This window comes from Cupressus sempervirens, chromosome 3 (genome assembly GCF_028749045.1).
Source record: "Cupressus sempervirens isolate cs-2001-9-10 chromosome 3, ASM2874904v1, whole genome shotgun sequence".
NCBI lineage: Eukaryota > Viridiplantae > Streptophyta > Pinopsida > Cupressales > Cupressaceae > Cupressus > Cupressus sempervirens.
The window spans coordinates 172,245,069-172,269,993 of NC_143120.1; the positions used below are offsets into that span (position 1 = coordinate 172,245,069).

The window sequence follows — 24,925 nt, forward strand, 5'->3', positions numbered from 1 at the left end:
GAATTCATATGCCAAATTTGTGTTACTTTGAGAGTCAAAGTCTAATTTGTTCTAGAAGTCAAAGTCAAAGTCCCCTAGGTATCCCCAAGTCTTTGAGACGTTTCTGGGATGGGGATGGCTGAAAATATACCGAGGACGCGTCCTTGGATAACACTGAAGATTTGAGATCTCCATCGTCTTTGAAATGGCTTGAACTCTGATTGTATTTGCGTGTTCTGGTTTTACAACTTTGTAATTCTCTACAAGAGAATCCCACAAGTGTTTTGCCACGAACTTTTATGTAGCAAACTTGTTCATTGTATGCGATCCGAAAGCTTCAGAATCAAAATCAGCATTGACTCTGTTGGTGAACTCCGAAGTCATTTCCTCTTTAGTGAATAGGTTATCATTCTCAGCAAGGACTTTGCATCCCATCTGCCTCAGATCACTCATAATCTCCATTTCCACTGCCTGACAGCCTTCTCAGGCTCCTTGTAATTTTGACAAAAGCTTTTCCGGTATCTACTCTTTATGACCCATGAGTCCCTAACATCTATAGAACATGTTCAAGGATGGAATGATGTCACATGAAATCAAGATATCCAAATCAATGTTTGCCATTTGATCCCAAAATCCCAAAACTTCTTTCAGAGTATTGGTCTCTTAGTTGAAGAAAATGATCATGTCATGGAGTCTTTCTTCAACACCTCATATATGTTCAAGGACTTTGATCAATTGAACTCCTTCTGAGATAACCTCTTCGAACCAAGCCTTTGCTGCCTCGGCTCTTCAATTTAGCTGGGTTATCTGAGATGTGATGGCTACGGGCTGCGAGGACTGTTGGTGAATGCTCTCACAAAGATGAGCAATCTCCTACTTTAGTTGATTTTTCTTTCCCAGAGCTTGTGATTTCTTTTTGGCAAATTCGAGAGTGATCTCGACCATCATATAAACATCCCAGCCATGACTGTTTACCAAGTTCAATTTTGGTGAACTTGTCATCTGAATAATTAAGCTCCTCAGCTGGTTTGTCCACCAAAGGCACTAAAATCTCGGTGTATTTAGTATTTTCAGAATCAACAATGATTTTGTAAATGAACTTTTCCTTTGGGAGTTTAGATTTATTCTTGGCAGGGAAATCATCTGGAGGTAGAACAACCTCATGGAAAAATTGTCATTGATGTCAAAGAAACTCATGAGCATGAAAAAACACACAAGATAGACAAACTAAGTGCAAAAACCATCAATGTCAATGAAAAGAAATGCATACATAACCTGTCACTTCCAAATAGAAGAAAGAATATGATGGCTCCAGCAGTAACGAAAAGATGTATATTTTCTGAAATTATATCTATTGATACGTACAAGCCTATGCACCCATTATCATGCAAGGAGTATTTAAAATTTAATATAAGCTATGTAGTTTGATTCCGAACACATTAGAATAAGAAACATGTCAGTGATATCATTGATAAAGTGGCGATGTATTTACACCAAACTGAAAACATGATCAGCATGTTGTAAAATAATACTATTAAAGACTTTTCTAGAGCCATTTTTAAATATGGAAAATCTGTGTTATTTGATTTGTTTATGGCAGCATACACAAATTGTGAGTAACATATCAAACTCAACAATGAAGGAATAAAGGATGCCACACTTATATATATAGAAGCTATTTATAAATTGCAAAGCAGCATTAGATATTGAAGTGAGCTTCTTCATTATTTAAAAGCAAAAACTATATTATAATATTCTATATGGCAGTCAAAGACCATCCAATGCGAATGGAGATACAGAAGGACAACGCACGAGTAGAAGTTCAATATTAATTGAAGACACCATATATGAAGAGCAAGGGACAATGGAAATTAACAGAAAAGTTTGAAAAGCACATTCGATTCATGTAAATAAAGGTACTGTTGAACAAACTGGAAGACATCAGATGTGTTGGCAGTAATCTATATGATTGACACATGCAGAATAATGTGTATGAAACCTTCTTGGTACGGTCAGCGATTGAAATGTTAGTTTTCAGATTCTACACCTGTGAAATGACAAGCCAATGGAAAAGTACTTGCATCGATTTATAAATCAGATCAGACTGATAGAATATTGAAAGTGACATGCTTCCAAAATAGCGACTGGGCTTGCAACAGCAAATTTACAATTATCGTGCATACATAAACTGTAGACTTAATTATATTTTTTGATCTGGGCATATTGAAGATAAGAGCATTCGAATTAAATGAAATAGCCAGTTTATCCATGCAGTGCTCATATAAATATATATATGCAAATGATGCCGTCAAGAAAACTTATATCTCTTCAGGCTCGAAAGACAATATGAAACAAACAAGTATGTAGTCGAGTTTGGTATATCAAATGCTGGTCTAAATCTAGGTAAGGATTGATTCTCCTAAACAGAGACATAGCTGGAACAATAAACAATGTATCTAAGCCTTCAAAATATTTTCTATGATAAAGCCATGCAAGACATATTAATAGTGTTTGCCTGCGATAAGTATCTATGCATCATATACATGATAAGCACCTACGACAATGAATATGAAAGACTACTACAGTCAAAGGGCTAGCAACAAATCTCAAAATTCCATGTCAGCGCATAGGAAGATGAAATCTGGTATATTGGTGAAGACCCGATAGAAGAGCATATGCACAAAAAATATATACGAAGGTTTCTCAGAAGGATACAATAAAGGTATGATAGAATTAAGGGGCAAATAAAAATCGTTGAAATGGTTTTAACAGAATGAATAATTATTAATTAAATGAAGAGGCACATTCATTAAAACTTGAAAAGTCGCGTCTATTGAAAATTAAAGGATATAAAACGAAAAAAAACCATATAATTTGAAAGTGGGAAAAATATGAATAAAAACAAAACGTGAGCAGATGTGTATTAAGAAGAAACAGAGAAATTGGAATGATAAGTATGAATAAATAAATAGAGATCACAGTGCAGAGCAATGTGCCAGTGATAAAAAATTTATTAGGAGAGTTAAAGGAGATTGGATGCAGAGAAGATTGGTGGAACAGATTTAATAAAAGTTATATATACAAGGGTAAATAATTATAAATAAAAGCAGATGATGTAAAATAATTTAAAAGAAATTATTAGTCAATGACTTATACTGAAGGAAGTGAAAATAAATAAAGATATACAATTATTTATTTGCATGAATACATTAAGAAAGATCACTGCTCTATTGAAGACAGTTCACAAATGTGAGGATGTGAAACCAAAAGCAAATATAAATATCAGGTTGAAGAAAAAGCTTTGATAAGGAAGTGACCATCATCAGTTGAGAAAGCAACAAAGAAAGTGGGGGAAAGTCAAATTCAAGTACAATGGGTTGGTGTTCACGAAGAGGGAGTTGGAGCTTTCTGTAGGTCAGAGCCTCCGAAGTATGGGAGTCAGAGCTTTCAGTGAGTCGGCACTCATAAACATCGGGGCTGGAGCCTCTAGTAGGTTGGAGCCTACAAACCATTGTAAAAGAACAGTTTATATAAGAAAAATTTATTTGTCGTGGTTTTCTCCCGCATTGGGTTTCCACGTAAATCATTGCGTATTTGTGTTCATGCGCATAATTGTCTATTTCAGCATTTAAGGTTATTAAAGCAATTGTTTGGATAAAAAGTTTTAAATTGGCAAAGTTGTTATTATAATGATTCACCCCCATCCCTCTCAGTATAATCGTGTGCTCTTCACAACCTTCCTCCTTTTCAAGTTGATTTTTCCCAACCGTGGAGGCTACAATAGACATTTATCATGATTGTTGTCCTTTGAGATGACTCTATCATAAACATCTTGAATTCTGCAATTGAGGTATCAAGTTGGGAAACTTGACCCTCTGTGAGAGTTGGAAAATCATCAAATACGTTTCCCAAGTTCTCGCATTGCTTTGCGATGAGGATAGGAGGAGTTGCAATAGCGATGGGGAGTGCTGACATATTCATCTCCGAGATGGAAATGGTAGGCGTGAATGCTATGGAAAATGAATCTACATCATTGTCTGCAACATCCAAGAAAGGTTCTTCCTGAGTAGATGGCTCTTGGTTGTTTGTTGGCTGTAGGGGAGATATGATAATTATCTCTCCCTCTTCCTCTTCATCCTTTTCATCAAACTCTTCTTCTGATTATTTCTCTAATTCTTAAGTTTTCTTGGGTTTCTAAAAGGAATCTTAGGGTGGATTTGATATTTTTCCTCCTTTGAGCTTAAACTTGAGAGGTTTAACCAACCCGGATGAGGATGAACCATCTTTCTTCTTGATCTCCACTTGTGATCTTCCAACCGGCCCGAAGTTATTGCAATCTACCCCGATCTTCAAATGTGCTCTATTGCGGCCTTTTCTTTTCAACCACTTGTTAGTATTCAGTAAGATAGATTGGAATCTATCAAAGACGGCTCCTTCCTTTCTTAAAATTGAATAAAAAAAGGGGCAATCTTGTCAAACTAAGTATTGTGATACTCTAGATCCAAGATCATGCCATCATCTTCAATCTCAAAGCCTTTTCAAATCTCAACCATGTTAAGGTCGATGATTTGCTGCAATATAAGCCTGCAGCAGTCCTGTTGGGTGGATATTTTGCAACCGACAATTTTGGGTAAAAATCCAGACACAAAATAGGATGACCAGCCACAGCATGTGAGACAAAGTATCTCCTACTTTAAAGAGAAGGCTCCCCCTTCTCACCGTTCCTTGGATCAACTCAAGGTAAGCAAGAAGTCGAGAGATTTTGTAAAAAGAGTTCTACCAATATCCATTCTTCTTAACTTTCAAGAAAGAATCCACTTACTCGTGGAGCGAGTAATGGGTAAGGTGAATCTCTAACTACACTTCTATCAAGACCTGGAAATAGTGATACCGATAAACCTTTACTAACTCAAAGGCTAGCTAAAAGTGTACCGGTTTGGCTCTAAGTCCGATCGTACTTCTATGTCGAAAAAATTTACAATTAGGGCACAAAAACTCCTAAAAGTAAGAATACTTAGCTATTTTGCGAATTAAGAAGAAAATATAAACTACAAGCAAAGCTTCTAGCTATAAACTTTTACAATTACTCCTAGTCAAAGCTCTGGCTTCAGTTGCTTCTTAACTCTTTTCTATTCAATTCAGGAGATACAATTACTAATAACACAAGATAACATGAATCAAAGACAACTTGGATGAATTATAGACAAAGCTTACAATTCACACTCACTTAAACAAAGTTAAGTCTCAAATGCTCCTTTGTATTCACATTCTCTCAAAATAGTGCTTACACAAACAAAGTTTTGCTGGCACAATTTCTCCAGAGCTCTCTTGCATAAAGATAATGATGATTTTACAATAAGAAGGCACTCCTTTATATAGGCATCGGAGTTGAGAAAAAGGTGGAGGAAAAATTGGGAACAACTCAACCAACTTTGACCTAGTCTAACTACAGAAGAAAACAAAAGATTACATGCAACTCGCATTACATCCTTTTACATACATGTAACTGGCATTACATGTAATTATGCTTTTTCATGAAATGCATTCTTTACAACTACTAACATGAAATAAAAACAAAAAACAACAATTTTAGATATTGTTTCTCAGTGCCTTGAATTTGACAATGATGTCACGCACTGCGGAAAGATCAGCAATTTCCATAGTCTTCAATATGGCTTCAACTCTCACTGCATTTTCATATGCTGATTGCACAACTTTGGAACTTCTTGTTGTAGTATCGAACAAGTGTTTTGTCAAGGATTTATACAAGACAAACTTATTCATTGTATGTAAACCAAAGTCTTCAAAATCTACATTAGCATTGATCCTGATTGTACATTCTGAATTTACTCTCTCTACTACAATAAGATTACCAAATTCATTAGTAACATGACATCCCACCTATTCCAAATCACAAGTAACACTTGTTTCAACTACTTGACAATCTCCAAAGACCACCTGCAACTTTCTGATCAGCATCCTTAATGTCTCCTCTTTATGACCAATGAGCCCTTGAAATTTGAAGAACATTTCACATGACGGAAGAATGTCACATGAGACCAAGGCATCCAAATCGAATTTCACCATTTCATCCCAATCATCAAAGATTTCCTTCAAGTTATCTGCTTCCTGAGTCAAAGAAGAAATTATGTTTTGCTCCATTTCATTAATCTCTTTGACACGCCTAAGAACTGCAAATGTCTCTATGATGGCTCGAACTCCTTCAGAAATGATTTCCTATATCCATGACTTGGCGGCTTCAATCAACCTTCTCTCTTTAGACGTTTGAAACATGACAACAACACTCTGAGAAGATTGTTTTTGGATAACCTCATTCAAATGAGAGACCTCTTGTTTCAGCTGATTCTTCTTTTCCCAAAGCTCATGATTGCTCTTTGATACATTAGTCAATGCATCTTGAGCATCTTGCAAGCAACTCAAACATGATTGCTTTCCAATTTCAACCTTAGTAAACTTGTAGTCAGAATGAGTAAGTTCTTCAACAAGTTTATCTACCAAGGGCTCAGCAACCTCAACAAATTTGATTTTATCAAAATCAACTAAATTCTGGAAACAATCCTATCTTTCAAAGATTTGGATTTAGTCTTCTTAACAAGAAGATTGTAAAAAGGAACAACCACTTTCCTTCTCTTTGTTGTTGTTTTACTCAACCATGCAGGCAGGCTGAAACCTTCGTTCATAGAAATAGATATAGTGGAAACCACTGGCATTGATCCAAATTGTATATCCATAGTGACTGAGCAAGATTCAGTCTATACTGCTGAAGGCGTAGGAACATGTGGAGAAGACTCCGTCATGAAAAGCTCAAATCTTGTCAAACATGTATCAAGTTGAGAAACTTGACCAATAGTAAGAGTCGGAAAATCTTCAAAAACATCTGCTAAATGATCATATTGTTCATGTGCAGGGAGGCGAGGAGCAACAGGGGAAATAGGAAGAGCCATGATATTAACCTCCGAGACTGGAATGGAAAAAGTGAAAACAGTGGAAAATGAATCCAAATCATCATCAACCTCATGCAAAAAGGGCTCATGTATAGAAGATGTACAGGCTTGTGCAGGCTTTGGAGGAGATATGATCATGATTTCCCCTTCTTCATCTGAATCTCTTTTATCAAATTCTATTTCCAATTCTTCTTCTGATTCTTCTTTATCAGATTCTTGAATTGGCTCAAGAACTTGAGATAATTTAGTTCCTTTTCCACACTTCAATTTGAATTTGCGGGAACTCTTGGCATCAAAAGATGAGGCACCATCTTTCCCTGTAATCTCCAGTTGTGATTTCCTACCAGAATGACCAAAACTTCCACAATCCAAGCCCATCTTAGGATTTACTCTTTTAAGGCCTTTACTTTTCAACCATTTGTTGGTGTTTACTAGGATGGATTGAAATATGTCCATGATAGATGTACCTTCCTTTTGTTGTCATTGGATAGGAAAATGGCACTTCTTATCAAAACCGGCTTGATGAAACTCTGGATCAAGAATGTTGCCATCATCTTCAACCTCAAAATCTGAAGGGATTTCCAACATATTAAGATCAATTATTTGCTACAAGGTTGATCTGCGGTAATCCATTTTCATGATGTCAAGTTTTGTCCTCATATCTATCCAAATGTCTTCGATGCGATGAACATGAGTGTAAACTCTTTTCATCTGAGAATTCATCTCTCGATAGTCAAAATCAAATTTGGCCTTAAACTTCTTCAAGGTAATCAATTGCAACTCTGCTTCCATGTTTTTTGCTTTAGGCACAGAAATGATTGAATAATTGCCAATAGCCAAAGGCTTAGCCGAGGTAATGCCAAAATCAGGCCTATGCAAATCATGTTAATCACTCTGCACGTCCATGAGCTATCTAGCTAGCTTCATCAGGATGATTCAATCGGTAGCATACCTAAGTAAGGTATACAACTCTCTTTTGAAATATCCAACTCTCAAGTATGTGAAAGTGGGAAATTGAATAAAAATAAAGCCATATTGGTTCACCTTCTCCCATGCTGCATCAAATACTCTTTTGATAGACAACTGCTTATCGAACAAACACCAAAAATGTCCGAAGAAGGCATCTTGGACTCTTCTATAGTGGAATTTACTATTTGCCAAAGTGTAGTAATCCCACATAGGAATTTGAAAACGATCTCCTTTGGTAGAAAGACCAGAGGAAGACCCCATGGCAGCAGCAATGTAAACAAGATAAGAATTCATATAGAAAGGCACTGATGTTCCCACATTGCATATTTGCTGGCAAAGCGCAGTACTGATGAGTTCTCCCCAAAAGATGTGTTCTTTATTCTCTATAATTTGAAACATGAACTTATACATCTATGGCTCAAAATCAGAAGAATCTTTAAGGCCACAAATCCTGCTGAGAAGGATGATGAGATCCTTATACTCTTGTTTGAAATTTGACAGATGAATGGTCTTTGGCCATTTGGAGAAATTGCTTCTTTTATTATCTAACCAGTAAAGGTTGACATACTTCTGATAATTACTATTTCACTCATTCCAACAAGCCAGTGATGATCCTTTAGTCAAATCAGCACATTCTGATTTATGCAGAACCTTGAAGATTTGTTCTATAACCTCAGGATCTAGGCTAATGATAACCTTGTCGTCAGCATCTTTGATAGTCTTTGTCTTAGGAGTAAAACACCGTGCACATCCATAAATGAAGTCAGGTTCTATAGCCGCCATTGGAAACATAGATACTAGGTGAATGTTGCTTATCTTAATGCGCTTCATTTCATTACTAGTTGGACCTTCAACTCTATAGAAAATCAGCCAGGTCCACATGACCAATCTTTGTGTTCAACACGTTATCCAACATAGATATGATTGAAGAAGGAGATGCATGAGCCAATTCTTTATCATATTGATATTTCATTTTGTCTTTGAATTTGGATGGCAAGGACACGTCTTGTACTTGCACTACAATACAGAAATCCCAAAACACAAATACATCATCAGAAGGAATCTCCATACAAGTGAATTCCAGATCAGCAGTGAAGATTTGAAAATGGATTGGAGACTTCACAAATCCAACAAAGTGACTTCAAATAGAAAGCATATCCATATGCAATGGAACAGAAAGTGGAATAAAATGAACGGAATGCGGAATAAAATGGTATGAAAGTGAGAAAATGGAAAATGAAATGAAATGGAAAGGAATGAGAATGCGTGAAGGTGAAATGCATGGGAATGCGTGCAAATGAATATTGCTGATTTCAAAAGTGACTTAGTGTTTTCAAGACATTATTACATGAAAAAAATGAGTACATGTAAATGCAACATGTAACGGGATATGGAAAGTGGAATGAGATGTGAGTGCGGGTGGAGGATGCACTTCACATGTAAGTGTGAATGAAAGATGAGATGGAAAGCATGGAAAGATACGGAAATATGTACTTGCTCATGCAAGCGCAAATGCATATGGAGGAATGGAATGGAAAATGGAAGTGAGAATGAGTTTTATAGTCACTTTTGGTGAAAAAGAAAAGTCAAAGTACATGAGAGGTGAAAATGACATCTTTTTGAATTTTAAAAATGTGACTTTTAATCAAAATCGAACCTTTTTGATGCAATTACACATAAGACATTTTGTGTAATCGTGTTGTGCGAATGGAAGCGGAAAGTGAGATGGGTGAAAATGGAAGCGGAAAATGGGATTACATGCATATGCGGATGGCGAATGGGATGGAAAACATGTAATCGCATTTCTCCAAGTGGAGAAAACCGACAAGCAAGCACAAAACACAAAACACAAAAGAAACAACGTACCTTTGGAAAATGACTCAAATATGCCAAGATGCAATGCACTTCAACACTCAAATTCGAAATTGGGACTTGGGAAAGAACCAAAAACATGAAAATGAACAAAAAAATCATTTTTAAAAGAAAAATGCACTTTCCATGGCAAAGATTTTCACAAATGGCAACCATCAAGTAATTTTATGCATAAAATTAGCAAGATAAACATGAATTTAAAGCAAGAAAGAAAGAGTCCACTTACATGTGCCAAAAATAAAGGGAAAAGATGCTCCAATGTTTGAAAAATTCTTTCCAAACACTTAGACTTTGTCCAAAGTAACAAATTTGAATGGAAGAGGGCAACAAATAAGGAGACGTTGTTAAGAGATGCCAAAACGTGCCCTATTCATGCTCCATATTCCAACATTTTTGAGTGTTCATGCTTGCGAGACGTTTTTGGCAAAAAACATTTTTCCTCATGTTGCCAAATCAAAACGTTTTGATCATTAAACACCAAAATGTGAACTACAATGCAATGTAACCTTCAAAATATGCCAAATCAATTTGGTTGGGAGGAAAAACATGCATTAAAAATGGATTGTTTTGCAAATTTCTCCAAAAAAGTGATCTAAGCTTTCAAAAACATTTTTGAGGTTAATGAATCCATTTTAGAAGCAAGAGAAATCATTGCCAACCAAAAACGTCTCCAATGGAACAAATCTCATACAAATCCATTGTGAAAATCTCAAGTTATGATCAAAATCGGGTTTTTGGAGGGCAAGAGCATGTTATTCTTCAAAAACGGACCTTTGGAAGCTCAATGCATATGTTAAAAGCCTATCTTTCTCCAAAATCGGACCTTTTTGGGTCACATAAACATTTTAAAATATGCATCTCTTCAAAATCACACTTTCTGAGTGCCATTACATATTTTAAAACATGCTCATAGGTAAAAAAACGGACCTTTTGGAGGAGGAAGCATATTTTAAAATGCAACTCACCTTTTAGATGTTTAAACATAAAAGCTTCACTTTTCATGCCATAGCATCAAAAAGGTCCACTTATGATGAACTTTTGATGTAATGACATCAAAAAAGTCCACCAAAGCAAACTTTATATGCAATGACATGTAAAAAGTCCACTTTTGATGGATTTTACATGTTATTGCATATAAAATGTCCACTTATGAAGACTTTAAGTCATTTAATTCACTTAAAATTATAAAAATGTTACAAAATGGGTCATAAACAATATTTATTTATCATATTATGAAATATAATATAAAAACATCATTTTAAAGTAACATTTAAATAAACATTTGATTTTTAAAACCAAAAATTAAACTGAAACTATACAATTATATAGTTACTTTAAGTGAAAAATTAAAAAGTAACTCAACTTAAAATTATAACATAAAGTGCACTATAGTCACTTTAAGTTAAAAATTTAAAGTTAAAAGTAACTTAAAAACATAACAAAAAGTGAATATAAGTTATATTTTTCAAAAAGTGAATGTCAAATTGAAAATATATCATATTTTTAATTCATGTTGTTGCACCTAAAATGTCCACTTTTGAGGCACTAAAACAAGCATAACTCTTGACTAACAACTCCGATTGACCTCTAGGTTAGACCAAATCGAAGGGAAAAATGAAAGGCATGACATGAGCAAACCCAAAGGACTAAAAACAAGAAAACGCAAACTCGAAAGCAAAGAACGAACGATGAAGGCTTCAAAAATCAAGCAAAGGCTCGACAAAAAGCAAAACAGAAAAAACTTGACGAAGGCCTTTAGAAAAACAATTTGATATATGAATTGAAATGGATCAATCAATCAACATTAAACAATTAAATATCAAATTCAAACTTAGAAAAATGCGAAACTAGCTTGGAAAAGTTTTGTGTTGTTACCAACATTTTGTGGTGACAAAATGCAGGACAACAAATCCATTTTTATGATGTCCATCTCCATGCGCAAGTCAATCCACACATCCTCCATTCAATGAATATGGGTGAATGCCCTTTTGATCTTCGAATGCATCCCTCATTAATCAAAGTCAAATCTAGCTGTAAACTTCTTCAAAGTAATGAGCTTGAGTTATACTTCTAGCTTTCGCCTTATACACTGAATTGAGTGTACATTGACCAATTAAAGTAAATCTCAAAATCAAATTAGACTATATAGTGCACTATAGTCACTTAAGTGAAAAATTAAAAAGCAACTGAACATAAAAATATAACATAAAGTGCACTATATTCACTTAAATCACTTAAGTGATAATGTAACTTAAAAACATAACAAAAAGTCATTTGAAGTTATATTTTTCAAAAAGTGAAACTCAACATTAGAATATAACATCCATATTTTAAATATGCGATTGAACTTGGAGAGCCCATTTTTTGGGCACTTAAATGGCCATATCTTTTGACTAATAACTCTGGTTAAGCCTTAAGATAAACCGAATTATAGGGAAAATCGAAAGCAAGAGATTGAATGAAACAAAAGGCTTAAAGCAAACTAAACAAACACTCGAAAACATAAATAAGGACTTTGAAGGCTTCAAAAGTCAAGCATAGGAATATATAACGAAAAAACAAAAGGACTTGACAAAAGCCTTTAGTAAAAAGATTCACTACGTGAATTGGGAACGATTGGTTGATCAATGTTGGCCAATTAAATAGTGAATTACCTCAAAGATATGTGAAACTTAGTTGAAACGGTTGTGTTGTTAACTTCATTTAGTGATGACAAAATGGACAACATTAGAGTTATAAACTTCTTTGTAAGTCTATGTTTATACTTGTAAGAAGTAATTATCCTTCCAATATACCTAATGTTATTACCATTTGATTTTTGGAGATGTTCTCCAAGTTGCCTAGATAACATCTATGAACTCCCTCAAAATTTATAGGTCCAAGTCCGTTTCATGAAGATTTACGGAATGCTGACCCCTACCCTCTATTGGGATAAGATCCATTAGATTGGATTTATATAAGCCCCTCCTTGGTAACATCGTATGCTTCTCACCAGAGATCAAATAATTATAAAATTAGAGATACTCTTATTTGATAATTATTTGTATTACTATTTATGAACATTAATACTTCCTTGAAAATGGTGCTATCATCATTATATATTTAGATTCATCATTTACTATTATCCATAATAACAACATTAGAAATTAATAATGATAACATAGAGAATTACACCTTTTCCCAATCACTCTTATTAAATTATAATTGTCAATTATGTACCTTATAAATTGAAGTACATAGCTTTGGTGCTCGTAGTGATTACAAATGTTACTCCATAACTTTTTTATCAGTGATGACCAACTAGTAGCGGAGGTATACCGATGGCGGTCTCAAAGCAAGTAAGTTTCGACACCTTGCTGATGACTGGTCATTGGGCCTAATATATTGTTGACCGTTGAGGGCATGAATCAATTAAAATGTTAAATTGTTTTCAGTCTTCTTTTTGCAGACTTCACTCCTCCTTTCTTTTTTTGAAAGCCATAATATATCCTCCTCTTTAATACCCCCTTACTTAGTGGTGGGTCCACTTACTAGTGTGACATGATTTGACTAATGGGATTTTTTTTTGAAACTTGCTTTCTTTCCTCCCATCCGCATTGTATGCTGATGTCAAGATATTTTGGTTTTTTCCTCCTACCTTTCCTGTCTTCCTCGTCCAACAGGTCAACATCAAATGTATAGTGTTCGCACCCCTTAAGGGATTGTGTCCTTTGGCACATCAATTGACGTGGTGTCAGGTGACCAGTTGGTTAGTAAAGAATGTCAATTTATGTTTATTTATTAGTTTGTTAATGTGTTTAGGGGTGGTTTTTAATTAATTAATATTTTAGTTATCACTTAGTATTTAGTTATTTAATAATTAATTAACATTTAATTTAGTTCTCTGATTGGTTGATATTGATTAATATCATATATTTAGCTAGTTAATCAATTGTGACTTTTATGCATATGTTATTAGCAATTATCTAATAACTCTATGTTTTAATCAATTATGTTTAGGGTTATCAGAATCGCTTAATTAATCGGTTAATTATAAATATTGTCTCTTACAACTTCTACTATATGATATATTCATGAATAGATTGACAAAGTGTTTATTTATTCATATTTCAACTATTATAGTCTAAAATTAAATCTCATTATTAGAGGAGGCACTACACCATCCTTATCCAATCCAAATGGAGAGGTCATGAAGGGCCACACTTCAATTCAAAGAATAAACCCAAGGTTGAGGCGAGAGACCTCATTGTGTCCCAATTGGACACTTACCAGAATGCAAGAGGCAGGCTATTCTCTTCAGACTTTGTCAAGAGAGGCATAACTACTCAAATCCCAAGCATAATATTTGAGATTTTCTGGTCTTTCACATAAATGATGAGTAGACAAAAATAAAAATATGCTTTCACCTTGCTTCTAACTCTTCAATATTTTATTTAACAAATGCCTATTAGCAAAATTGGGTTGGAAATGTCCCGAATCTGCAAAACATTGTGCTCCAAATCTCTTGTCAATCTTTTCGTTCATCTAGTTGTGCGCACAATCAGAGCTTCTTCAAGGCCATCCACACAAAGAAGAGAAACAAGTCAATGCAGAAATATCTTGATGACCTTGTCTTTGTAGAACATAACCTTCATTTGCCCACAGAGAAGGTAGAGGAAACACCAATTGGTCCACTTGATTTGGATGACAGAGTTCCTTATAGTAATTGGACATCACAGGAGCAGCCTCCATTTTTTATAGAGGACGAGTTCTATGATTTGAATAAGTAGGCTGTGAAGGAGGAGGGTGGGTTAGGACAAGATGACTTTGAGGAGGATGAGAGGGACGAGGAAGTTAAGGAGGATGAGAATTCATTGTCAATGCAAGAACCATCTACATCAAGGATGGAGGTCAAGTCACAGCCAGTTATGCCGATCTAGGAGATGCCACAATAGACTCCTTGGATAGACCCCCTACCCCTTCTGTAGATTTTACTAACACTGTTTGGAAGGGAAGAAAACGTAGGCTGTTTTGGTATCATATTTACTTTAGTTTTAAGAAGACAATTTTCTATTTTAGTTTTGCTTCAGACTATCAAGTTACCAGCCATCAGCATTCCATATGAGGATGTCATTTCGTAACCAAATTGCATTTAAATATATCTAGAGTTAGCTTCTTTCTTTTGTTAACTCATTTACTGACTCAACAAATGCATCTCCTTATTGAATTTTGCAAAAATATGCATTTCTAATGGAATTCAAGCAAATTTTTTTAAGTTGTCAAGTTTTTTTTGGTTGTTGTTGGGTGGGGGAGCTTGGCGAGAAGTTGCTGAGTACAACTATTTCAACTATTCTTTTAAGCATTGCTGGCAATCCCTGCATGTACTCATGCCATTTTTTAGCGTACCAATTGTGAGTCTATAGGGACAGTTCTCTTGCAAAAACTCTTCAGATTCTCATTGAGTACTTGCCAAAACTCGATGACTCCATGGTGAAAATTTGCAACACAAGAATTTTTCCATATGTTTCGTAAGCATTTGAATTGATAAAAAATATATGAAGAGTTGTCAAAAAAAACAGCACATTAAATGACCAAAAATTTCCAAAAGTATTAAGTCCCTATGCTAGATAGGAAAAACTGACTTCACATTCCAACATGACATCCGTTTGTTTTTTTGAACTTGCCTAGACATTAAATTTATGATCATAATAATTATCATCATAAATTCAAAAATTTTATCAGTGAGATACTAGCTATTGTTGCGGTGATTAATTTTGTGATCCATATGTATTGAAGAGACAAATTTAATAGAAAATACAACCTCGTGGTTCTTTAACTCATTTGATACATTTTGTAATTTTTGATTTTGCAAACAAAAAGTTTTTTCAAAGAAGTTTTAGTTTTTTTAAGTTGTCGAGCTTTTGTTAAGTCAAAAAATTTGGGCTTATTGAGACTCTCTAAATCTGAGTCTGTGAGCTATACAATCAACTTCAAGTACTAATTTTCTATAACTTGTAATATATTGTTTGATTTAAGCAAAAAAGAGATATCACCGCCAGTATAAAGATTGATCTTTTACATTCAAATCATTATGACAAATAAAAACATTGGAAAGCCTCAGCAAATCACTTGAGCTCAAACATTAGAAAGCATGGGTTTTCTATAATGTCTCCATTTTTTAACCTTCATAAGCATCAGTTATTCTCAGAGAATCAGACTATTATAAGTGATCTTCTAGGCTAATGTGGTGACAAAAGCCCTCTGATAGTGATTCAGGGTTAGCCTATCACCAGGTCCTTGTAGACTAACAGGATGGACAGAGGATCCATGATTAAAATAGTTTTCTCTTGCCTCAAACAACTTGCTATAACAGAATGAAAGATATCAATTAATACTCTATAATATTCTAAGTGGCCAAGTTAAAACAATAATTTAGCTTAAGTAATACACTCTTAAAAGTGCACTTATAATACGAGTTTTAGAGAGAGTGAGTTGGCCACTTTCCTAGGTTAAAGAAAAAGAAGTTAAGAATTGAGAGATTAAAAGTAAAAACAGACACAAGATATCATCATTAAACGAGCACTTGAAAAGGAAACTCTAACTAGAGTACCATTTTAGGGTTATGTTTTTTTGTGTTGATTATTTCCTTTCTTGCCTCTTGAGAGGAGCTTACTTGTGCCTAAGGGTTGGGAATAGTTTATAAAGACAGAAACCTTCACAGGTCATCACACCTGCAGTTGTGAAAGATCTCCCAAGGACGTGCAGGCAAATCCTACTTCAAGGGTTTCAAAAGAGCAGTAAAAGAAATCTGTTTTTAGGAGCATTTTTCAGGTAATTTCTAAGCTGCCTACTTGTCTAGCCACACCCTTCTTGGCTTCATTTTGGAGTTGCAGAAGCCATTCTGCTACTATTATTTGTTGGTTTACAAGAGTTCTTTCATTCTTTTTGATCTGGAGCAGAGGTTTTATCAGTTTCAGCGTATAAAAAGGTTTAGTAACAGGAAGAAATCAGATTCAGATCAGACCATACAGCTCCCTTAAGGTGTGCTGATGCTAGGCCAATTCGTCCAGGTTTTGGTGTCCACAGTTGCACTTCTTGAGTGGCCAAAGAAGAATACTCTATTAAAAGGGTTTTTAAGATGGAAAGGACAGATTTAATGGCGCTGCAAACAATTTTCTGGGTATCCTAAGTGGTTGCTAGCTTGGTGTTTACAGACCTACAAGACAATTGTTTTGAGGCAATTCTTCATCAGGTTTCAAAAGATATATTTTTGGTATGCTTAACTTAGATTTGTAAGACCCATTTCTCAATCATTTATATGTTGCTTGCTCAAATTTGAGAGGGTGTAACAACAGCTGTTGTAGTCTGATATTTCATTTCAGACCTGAACAATGTTGTAAACAGACATGTAGTAGTATCAAATAAAGTTATTGGAAGTTGGGTTATCATTATCATTGATGGCATAGAAGTAGTATATGCTAATTGTATGAGTTTTATACATTTGCATCAAAAAAAATCTCAAAAACATCCTGCAATCACAAAACATCAGTACATCAGTCCCAGATTTAAATATAGTGGGTTTATGCATCATATGTTTGATAGATTTCCAAGAGAACAATTCTGAGATTTTAGGACAGAAAAGGCTGGGACACTTCATTTCCTAAGTGGCAACCTGGGATCAAATCCCTACAACACATGGAAAGGTGTTGAAATCGATTAAAAGTTAAAACACCACAACCAAGTTGCTGCATGTGGCTTAGTGCAACACACCATCCTGAGTGCTGGTCCCAGGTGAATTTGAAAAGAATGCCCTTTTGCTAATGGAATCTGTGTCAAAAGATCATCCTGCAAAAGGGAATTCACCAATCAAGAAATGAAGGGCTTTGGGAATGTTATAATTGTTACAATCGATGCCATGGCCTCGGGTAGCTTAGGAAATTTTGATGATTAATCACGGAAAAAAACTCAGTAATGTAATTAATCTTACAGTTTACTCCCTAAGTAGATCACAGCTATTGAGACAGAACATTTGGTTGCAACAGCAAATAGATGAGAATCTGATGACAGGAAGAGTAATTTCATATGGAAAGAAATGTTATTTCTTGTATTAAAATTTCTTTAGAAAAACCCTTTTTATAGACAATAGCTTAAAATTTGTGAATGAAAGCTCCACTGCATACTTCACTAAAGTTATAACAAATTGTAATGAAAAAGAGAATCATATTCACTAAAGCATAACAGGAAGGCACTTAATTCAAAAACAATTTGCAAAGATCAACAGCACATTTTCGTCTAAAGCATTACCATGTTTTCCTTCTTCTAAGTTAGTAACTACAGGAATTGATAAGCGCTAGGAAGACAGTCTAAGTGGTGGAGCAAAGTAATATTTGCAATTCATTCAGAAAGGAAGATAAAAAGTCAAAAACAGAATATCGAATAACTACACAAAAATTAGAAAGCTCAGTCTATCTTTTGAGTAAGAAAGGACTACAATGCCAAAGATGAAGTAAATAAATACCTGGCGTGCATGGTAGCATAATTTTCCAGAATGACATAGTCCACAGTGTTGCACATGCCTCTAGTAGAAAAATAATTAAATTAATTATTTAGCAGCCTTTTGCACCTAAATAATATGATTTGTAAAATAGCTCAATTTCATAAAACATGATATTCAATTTTAAGGAAAGATATATAGTCATTGTGGGCCATATTGTTCAATTTCATATCACCTCACCATCTCAATCACAAATGCATTTTGGATGTAATATTTTAGAAGTCATGAATTGAGATATTTCATTCATATATGCTAAAACTGACAAGTGAGTTAAGCTATTTCATTCATGTATGCTCAATTTCATAGCACACCATCTCAATCACAAAAGCATCTTGGAAGCAAGGTCATAGAATAAATGAATTGACATATTTCATTTAAATATGCATAAATTGACAAGTGAGCATTCCCCAAAATATAAGTACAATTGTGTGCTACAAACCTTCGAATCCATTTTTGGAGATCCATGAGCCCAGTGGTAGTCCAGACCAAAACTAAGCATACGCAACATCACTGTCAAACAATCATTCTTCAGATTCATTTACAAATAACAGAATGTACAATTTAGTGATGCCTTAAATCTTCTCATATCGAGGGTGGGTGCATTGATTTCATATAGAAAATGTTATGTGCTACCTTCTTTAGCAATACAATTATACAACAAAACAAACAAAAAAAGTCTGATATTACAGACTACAGACCATATGCAAAACAAGAGGCCAAATACTACAATTTCCATACTTTAAAGTAGTTTTAAAAGTTCCTATTTAAATTCCAGCCAATTTGTCATGACATTTGAAAAAAAAGAGATATAATACAAACAACCTTTTTAAGACTTGGATTCAATTAAATAGCTTTCTACTTAAAAAGCATGATTTATTTCATCATCTTGTACAATGAGGCCCTAATTCAACTCAAGACAGCTTTTCTTCAGCTCTCCCACAAACTCATTGCCATTTATTCTTCTTTGGAACTATGGCCATATGTTTTTTTAACTTTGCTCCAGGCAATGCCCACACTAGTAAGAGAATAGTAGTCATAAACCGATATTTTTCCTTTCAGATCTACCACAAACTCATTGTCATTTATTCTTTTTTGGAACTAGGACCACATGTTTCTTTAACTTGCTCCAGGCACACTCTAGTAAGAGAATACTAGTCATAAACTAATATTTTCAAATTATTGTTTTAAAAAATTAAAATGTGTTCTGTACTTCAAATGCAGAAATGCAAAAGTTCACAAAGAAAATTAAAAAAGTACCGAAATTAAAGCAGATATGCCATCTGAATGTGCCCCGATAATTGTCCAAGTATGCCAAATTCTGTCTGTCTTCATAAAAAATAATAGAAAGTCATGTTACATGCAAGTTCTTCACCTATAGTAGTCGGATGAAATAAATGTAATTTGGTATCACTACATAAGTCATGTAATCTTTTATCACTTGCATATTAACAAAAATGAGGATAAATAAATCATAAATCTAAAGCCAAGAGCATTTACCCGAACAATGTAAAAGAATATCCCTCAAAGACACGATTAGAAACAAGCACCATAATGTTGTACATCCATATGATGATAGGAAACATTTGTGTGTAGCCAAATATCTGTTCAATCCACAATCTCCATCAATATGCTGAAACGATAAACTAAAGTCATATTTATCTAGAACAAATGAATCGTGCAAGTTCCAATGAATAGAATCAATTCCATATTTGAAGCCTACTACATAGGATGCTACCATTCTCTGTTTTTGTATACATATACAAGTAACAAAATACCTCTTAAAAAGTGTCAATCAACACAAACTCAAAATAGGATGACCACTCTGAAAATAAAACTTAGATGTTAAAGATAAAGAGGATAAAAGAAAATGCAAAATCCCCCTTTTTCTCTCTAATCAGCTAGCAGTTCTTTGCAAATTACATTACAAGTCCACATGCTACTAGACTTACTAATCTAAATACAAAATAATGTCTACTTTATCTAAAACAAATGATCTTGCAAGTTTCAATTAGTAGAATGATATCAGTTTCTGTTTTTGAATTCTTAAGGATGAAAATAAAAATTTGTTATTGAAGATAAAGAGGGTAAAACTAAACGTATTGTTGTCCATTTGCTCTGTAATCAGCCAGATTTTTTAGCAAATTACATTACAAGTCCATGTATAAGTAGTCTTAAAAATAAGTGCTAATAATTAACAGGATTCACCATCCCCTGCTAATGCACAGCTATATATCTGGAAGATAATTTATGAACAACACAGTTCTTATGTGAAAGCCTGATTATACAGTCTTCACTACCACTGCATTGATCAAAATTCAAATAACTCATTTGAAAGGAATCAATTATCAGTCTATGCTTGAAAGATGATACTTGAAAAGCAATTATATCTATCATCAACGTATTTGAAAGACAATAATAGTATTCATATTATATTTATTATTCTCGGTAAAGTTTGGTAATGACAGTAAAAGGATCTCAAATCACCTTTGTAATTAAGAAGTTTCCCACTGCAATCGCAAGTAAGAATACTGTACTGTTGCCAGAGGAAGGACAATTTTAGAGAGAGAACATTAAATAAATGCTAGAAGCAAAAGTGGAAAAAAAAGTCAATTAAAAAAACCTAGGCCTTACTTTGCACCTGTTCTACGGATTATAAACTTACCAGGCACCATGCAAATATATAATATAGGTAAGTGACAGTGAAATCCAGAGAGCTGATAAGCCCTTCCCACACAGATGAAAAGTTGATCTCATTGTATTTTCTATTAACATAAAAATACCCAGCACCACAGACAAAATTGGCAAGTTTCCACGAAAATTTCGCCATTGGCTATCTGAAATATCCTGTTTGTTCATACCAACAAATCCAACAGAAACATTGTTAACAATTCAATTAACTGGAATGAATTACTTTCCTAGGGTATCTCAATTTCACTTTAGACAGAATGAGACTCAAATTATTTCTCACGCACTAGTTAATCAGTTCAGGAAACTCAAATTAAAATATGGCAACAACAGGCTTTTTACATTTACAAGCACAAATAAAATCTTAGATAAATCTATAAAATTATAATGTAGTCATAGACTACCAAAAAGTGGCCACTAAGGAAAAAAACCAACACAGCAAATGTGTACTCAAACTGATAGACTGGATGTCTTCATTGGAGATGCATCTTTAAAACTAGAACCAAATACAGAACATAGAATGCTACCATATTTCACTTTTCACTGGATGAATCAAATCAGTGTATGATCATTATCTATCATGTGAGATACTGGTTTGGGTTCAGATTTGAGTTTGGGTATGCACTCAGGAGTGCTAGTGAAGCACAAAAATAGAGTTGGGTTCGGTTTGGGCACAACCATACAAAAAGACATGTGACAATCATAAATATATACATATTTGCAGCCCTAAAACAGGACTCAAGCTCAAAATACCATATACCATATTTCCTATAAACAAAAACACCATAAAAATTTAAAATACCTCTTCAATATTAATTTGTCAAGCTCAAATGTTATACAGCTATCTGTTGTTCAATGATAAACAATAAAATCAGCAATTACTGTAATATGGATCTTCATGAAAATCACCATCATAGTCATTTTAATCTACCCCTTTCAATTAGTTTATATTTGTGCACCAAAATCTAATCATATCATTTGAATGCACCCTTTTCAATAAATTTATGTTTGTGCTCCATAAACCTGTTCCAATATTTCTCATGTGCGAAAACAAAATACCAAGGTAATAATTATTTGGCCTCCATTATTAATGATATTTTTCCATATTTGGAAAATGGACCAAATAAATATTAAATTATTGTTTAATAGCTCCAATGGGGCATACATAACTTTCGAATTGTTTGGCATCCTAATTTATGACAGATTCTATGACAAGGTTATGATAGAATCTATGACAGTTCATAACTAGGGAGTTGTGGTTGGCAATTAATGAAAAGTTACAAAGAGCTTATTTTGGGAAATTATATTGAATAAATAAAGTATCATTAGTTTGCATGTTGAAAAGCAGCTCATTATTATGACTAATGTAAGTGGTGTATGCCAAACATCTATGACTAGCTAAAGATTGTCATGGCGACTCTTTAAGAGTCTTATTTTAAGAGAATATTTGAAAAAACATTTCACTAAATTTTATTTTTGCTTAATGGAACATTGGGGTTTGAGCCAACAACTTCTATTTATGACAGATTCTATGACAAGGTTATGATAGAATCTATGACAGTTCATAACTAGGGAGTTGTGGTTGGCAATTAATGAAAAGTTACAAAGAGCTTATTTTGGGAAATTATATTGAATAAATAAAGTATCATTAGTTTGCATGTTGAAAAGCAGCTCATTATTATGACTAATGCAAGTGGTGTATGCCAAACATCTATGACTAGCTAAAGATTGTCATGGTGACTCTTTAAGAGTCTTATTTTAAGAGAATATTTGAAAAAACATTTCACTAAATTTTATTTTTGCTTAATGGAACATTGGGGTTTGAGCCAACAACTTCTATATAAGTCAGGTAATCTCACCAGTTTGTACCTTTTCCCAGTTTTCTTCATCACTTGAGCACTTGTGCTCAACAAAAGATTTGAGGGCAAAAACCCTTAAGATTACTGAAGATAAAGGAACGAAAAAACCCTCTAATTCATAAAGATCAGAGGATGAAAGCCTTTGGATTCTTGAAGACCAGGGAACAAAAACCCCTTTGGTTTCTTGAGCAATTTCATCCAAACATTGCATGTGTGTTGATAGAAACAAAGTTGTGATAATTTTCCAAATTTTGTGAAGCACTATATCTAGTTTACAGATTCAGTTTGAGATTTCTTGTTTTTATTAGAGCTGCTGTAATTTCTTCTGTATAACAATATTTTTCTCTTCACTCCATTATAGCAAAGCAGTTTCCAGTAGTTTGATGCAATTTGGATTAGTACATAAAAAATTATTAGTTGATTGAACATTAATTATCAATAATAACTTCTCATCACATCCAGATTTATAATTAAGAGCATCAAGTTGCATATAATCAAATAAGTAGCAAAAGCACAAATTCACACATATGAACACCAGATATACATGGAAACCAAGAAGGAACATTGGGGTTTGAGCCAACAACTTCTATTTATGACAGATTCTATGACAAGGTTATGATAGAATCTATGACAGTTCATAACTAGGGAGTTGTGGTTGGCAATTAATGAAAAGTTACAAAGAGCTTATTTTGGGAAATTATATTGAATAAATAAAGTATCATTAGTTTGCATGTTGAAAAGCAGCTCATTATTATGACTAATGCAAGTGGTGTATGCCAAACATCTATGACTAGCTAAAGATTGTCATGGTGACTCTTTAAGAGTCTTATTTTAAGAGAATATTTGAAAAAACATTTCACTAAATTTTATTTTTGCTTAATGGAACATTGGGGTTTGAGCCAACAACTTCTATATAAGTCAGGTAATCTCACCAGTTTGTACCTTTTCCCAGTTTTCTTCATCACTTGAGCACTTGTGCTCAACAAAAGATTTGAGGGCAAAAACCCTTAAGATTACTGAAGATAAAGGAACGAAAAAACCCTCTAATTCATAAAGATCAGAGGATGAAAGCCTTTGGATTCTTGAAGACCAGGGAACAAAAACCCCTTTGGTTTCTTGAGCAATTTCATCCAAACATTGCATGTGTGTTGATAGAAACAAAGTTGTGATAATTTTCCAAATTTTGTGAAGCACTATATCTAGTTTACAGATTCAGTTTGAGATTTCTTGTTTTTATTAGAGCTGCTGTAATTTCTTCTGTATAACAATATTTTTCTCTTCACTCCATTATAGCAAAGCAGTTTCCAGTAGTTTGATGCAATTTGGATTAGTACATAAAAAATTATTAGTTGATTGAACATTAATTATCAATAATAACTTCTCATCACATCCAGATTTATAATTAAGAGCATCAAGTTGCATATAATCAAATAAGTAGCAAAAGCACAAATTCACACATATGAACACCAGATATACATGGAAACCAAGAAGGAAAAAACCACTGTGAGAATAGATGCTTGCATCTACTGCCCATATCTAACCTGTCATGTCCCCTTTTTGAAATAGGCTTTAATAACAAATAATAATTAAGACATCTAAAAAATATAATAATATAATAATAATAAAATAAGATTAAGAGTTAGTTAAGTTTAATGAAAGGTCAAGGGGCGTGTAATGAAGAATTGTGACTCCGTCTACATAAGATATAAAAGGTCGAAATTTTCATTTGAAAAAGGACATGGATGAAGCGAACAAAATTGGAAAATCAAACATGAAATAATCAAGTCGGAATTGGAGAGGATTTCAAAAAGAAACATGAATTAGAAATAAAGAGCAATAACTAGATTAGATAAGGAGTAATTTAAAAGTGGAAGAGAAACCACCCTTGGGAAGATATGCTATGCCATTCCACAAAAGACTGCCCCTTTAACATGAAGACAGGAGGATCTCCGCAGGTGCTTCTCACACAGGAGGCTTCCCCGTCGGGTAGTAGCGGAAACACTAATGCCGCTGGCACTACATCCGGAGGATACAGGAATAATCGGCGTGGACAGAACAATAAC

The 24,925-nt window shown here is 34.0% G+C and overlaps 1 protein-coding gene across 5 annotated transcripts in view; it reads right to left on the reverse strand.

Annotated features, from left to right (window-relative positions):
• LOC149565332 (MBOAT (membrane bound O-acyl transferase) family protein) overlaps positions 1 to 24,925 on the reverse strand; it is a 221,210-nt gene that overhangs the window by 166,585 nt on the left and 29,700 nt on the right. For 4 of the 5 annotated variants that reach the window (XM_089818853.1, XM_089818854.1, XM_089818852.1 and 1 more), the window contains exons 3-8: positions 20,981 to 21,162; positions 20,803 to 20,851; positions 19,816 to 19,919; positions 19,576 to 19,640; positions 18,758 to 18,828; positions 18,283 to 18,342 (exon numbers count right to left, since the gene is read on the reverse strand). In XM_089818853.1, coding sequence (XP_089674979.1) covers positions 18,283 to 18,342; positions 18,758 to 18,828; positions 19,576 to 19,640; positions 19,816 to 19,919; positions 20,803 to 20,851; positions 20,981 to 21,162 — 531 coding nt within the window. The remainder of the gene's footprint in view (positions 1 to 18,282; positions 18,343 to 18,757; positions 18,829 to 19,575; positions 19,641 to 19,815; positions 19,920 to 20,802; positions 20,852 to 20,980; positions 21,163 to 24,925) is intronic. The other variant, XM_089818855.1, reaches the window with a different exon arrangement.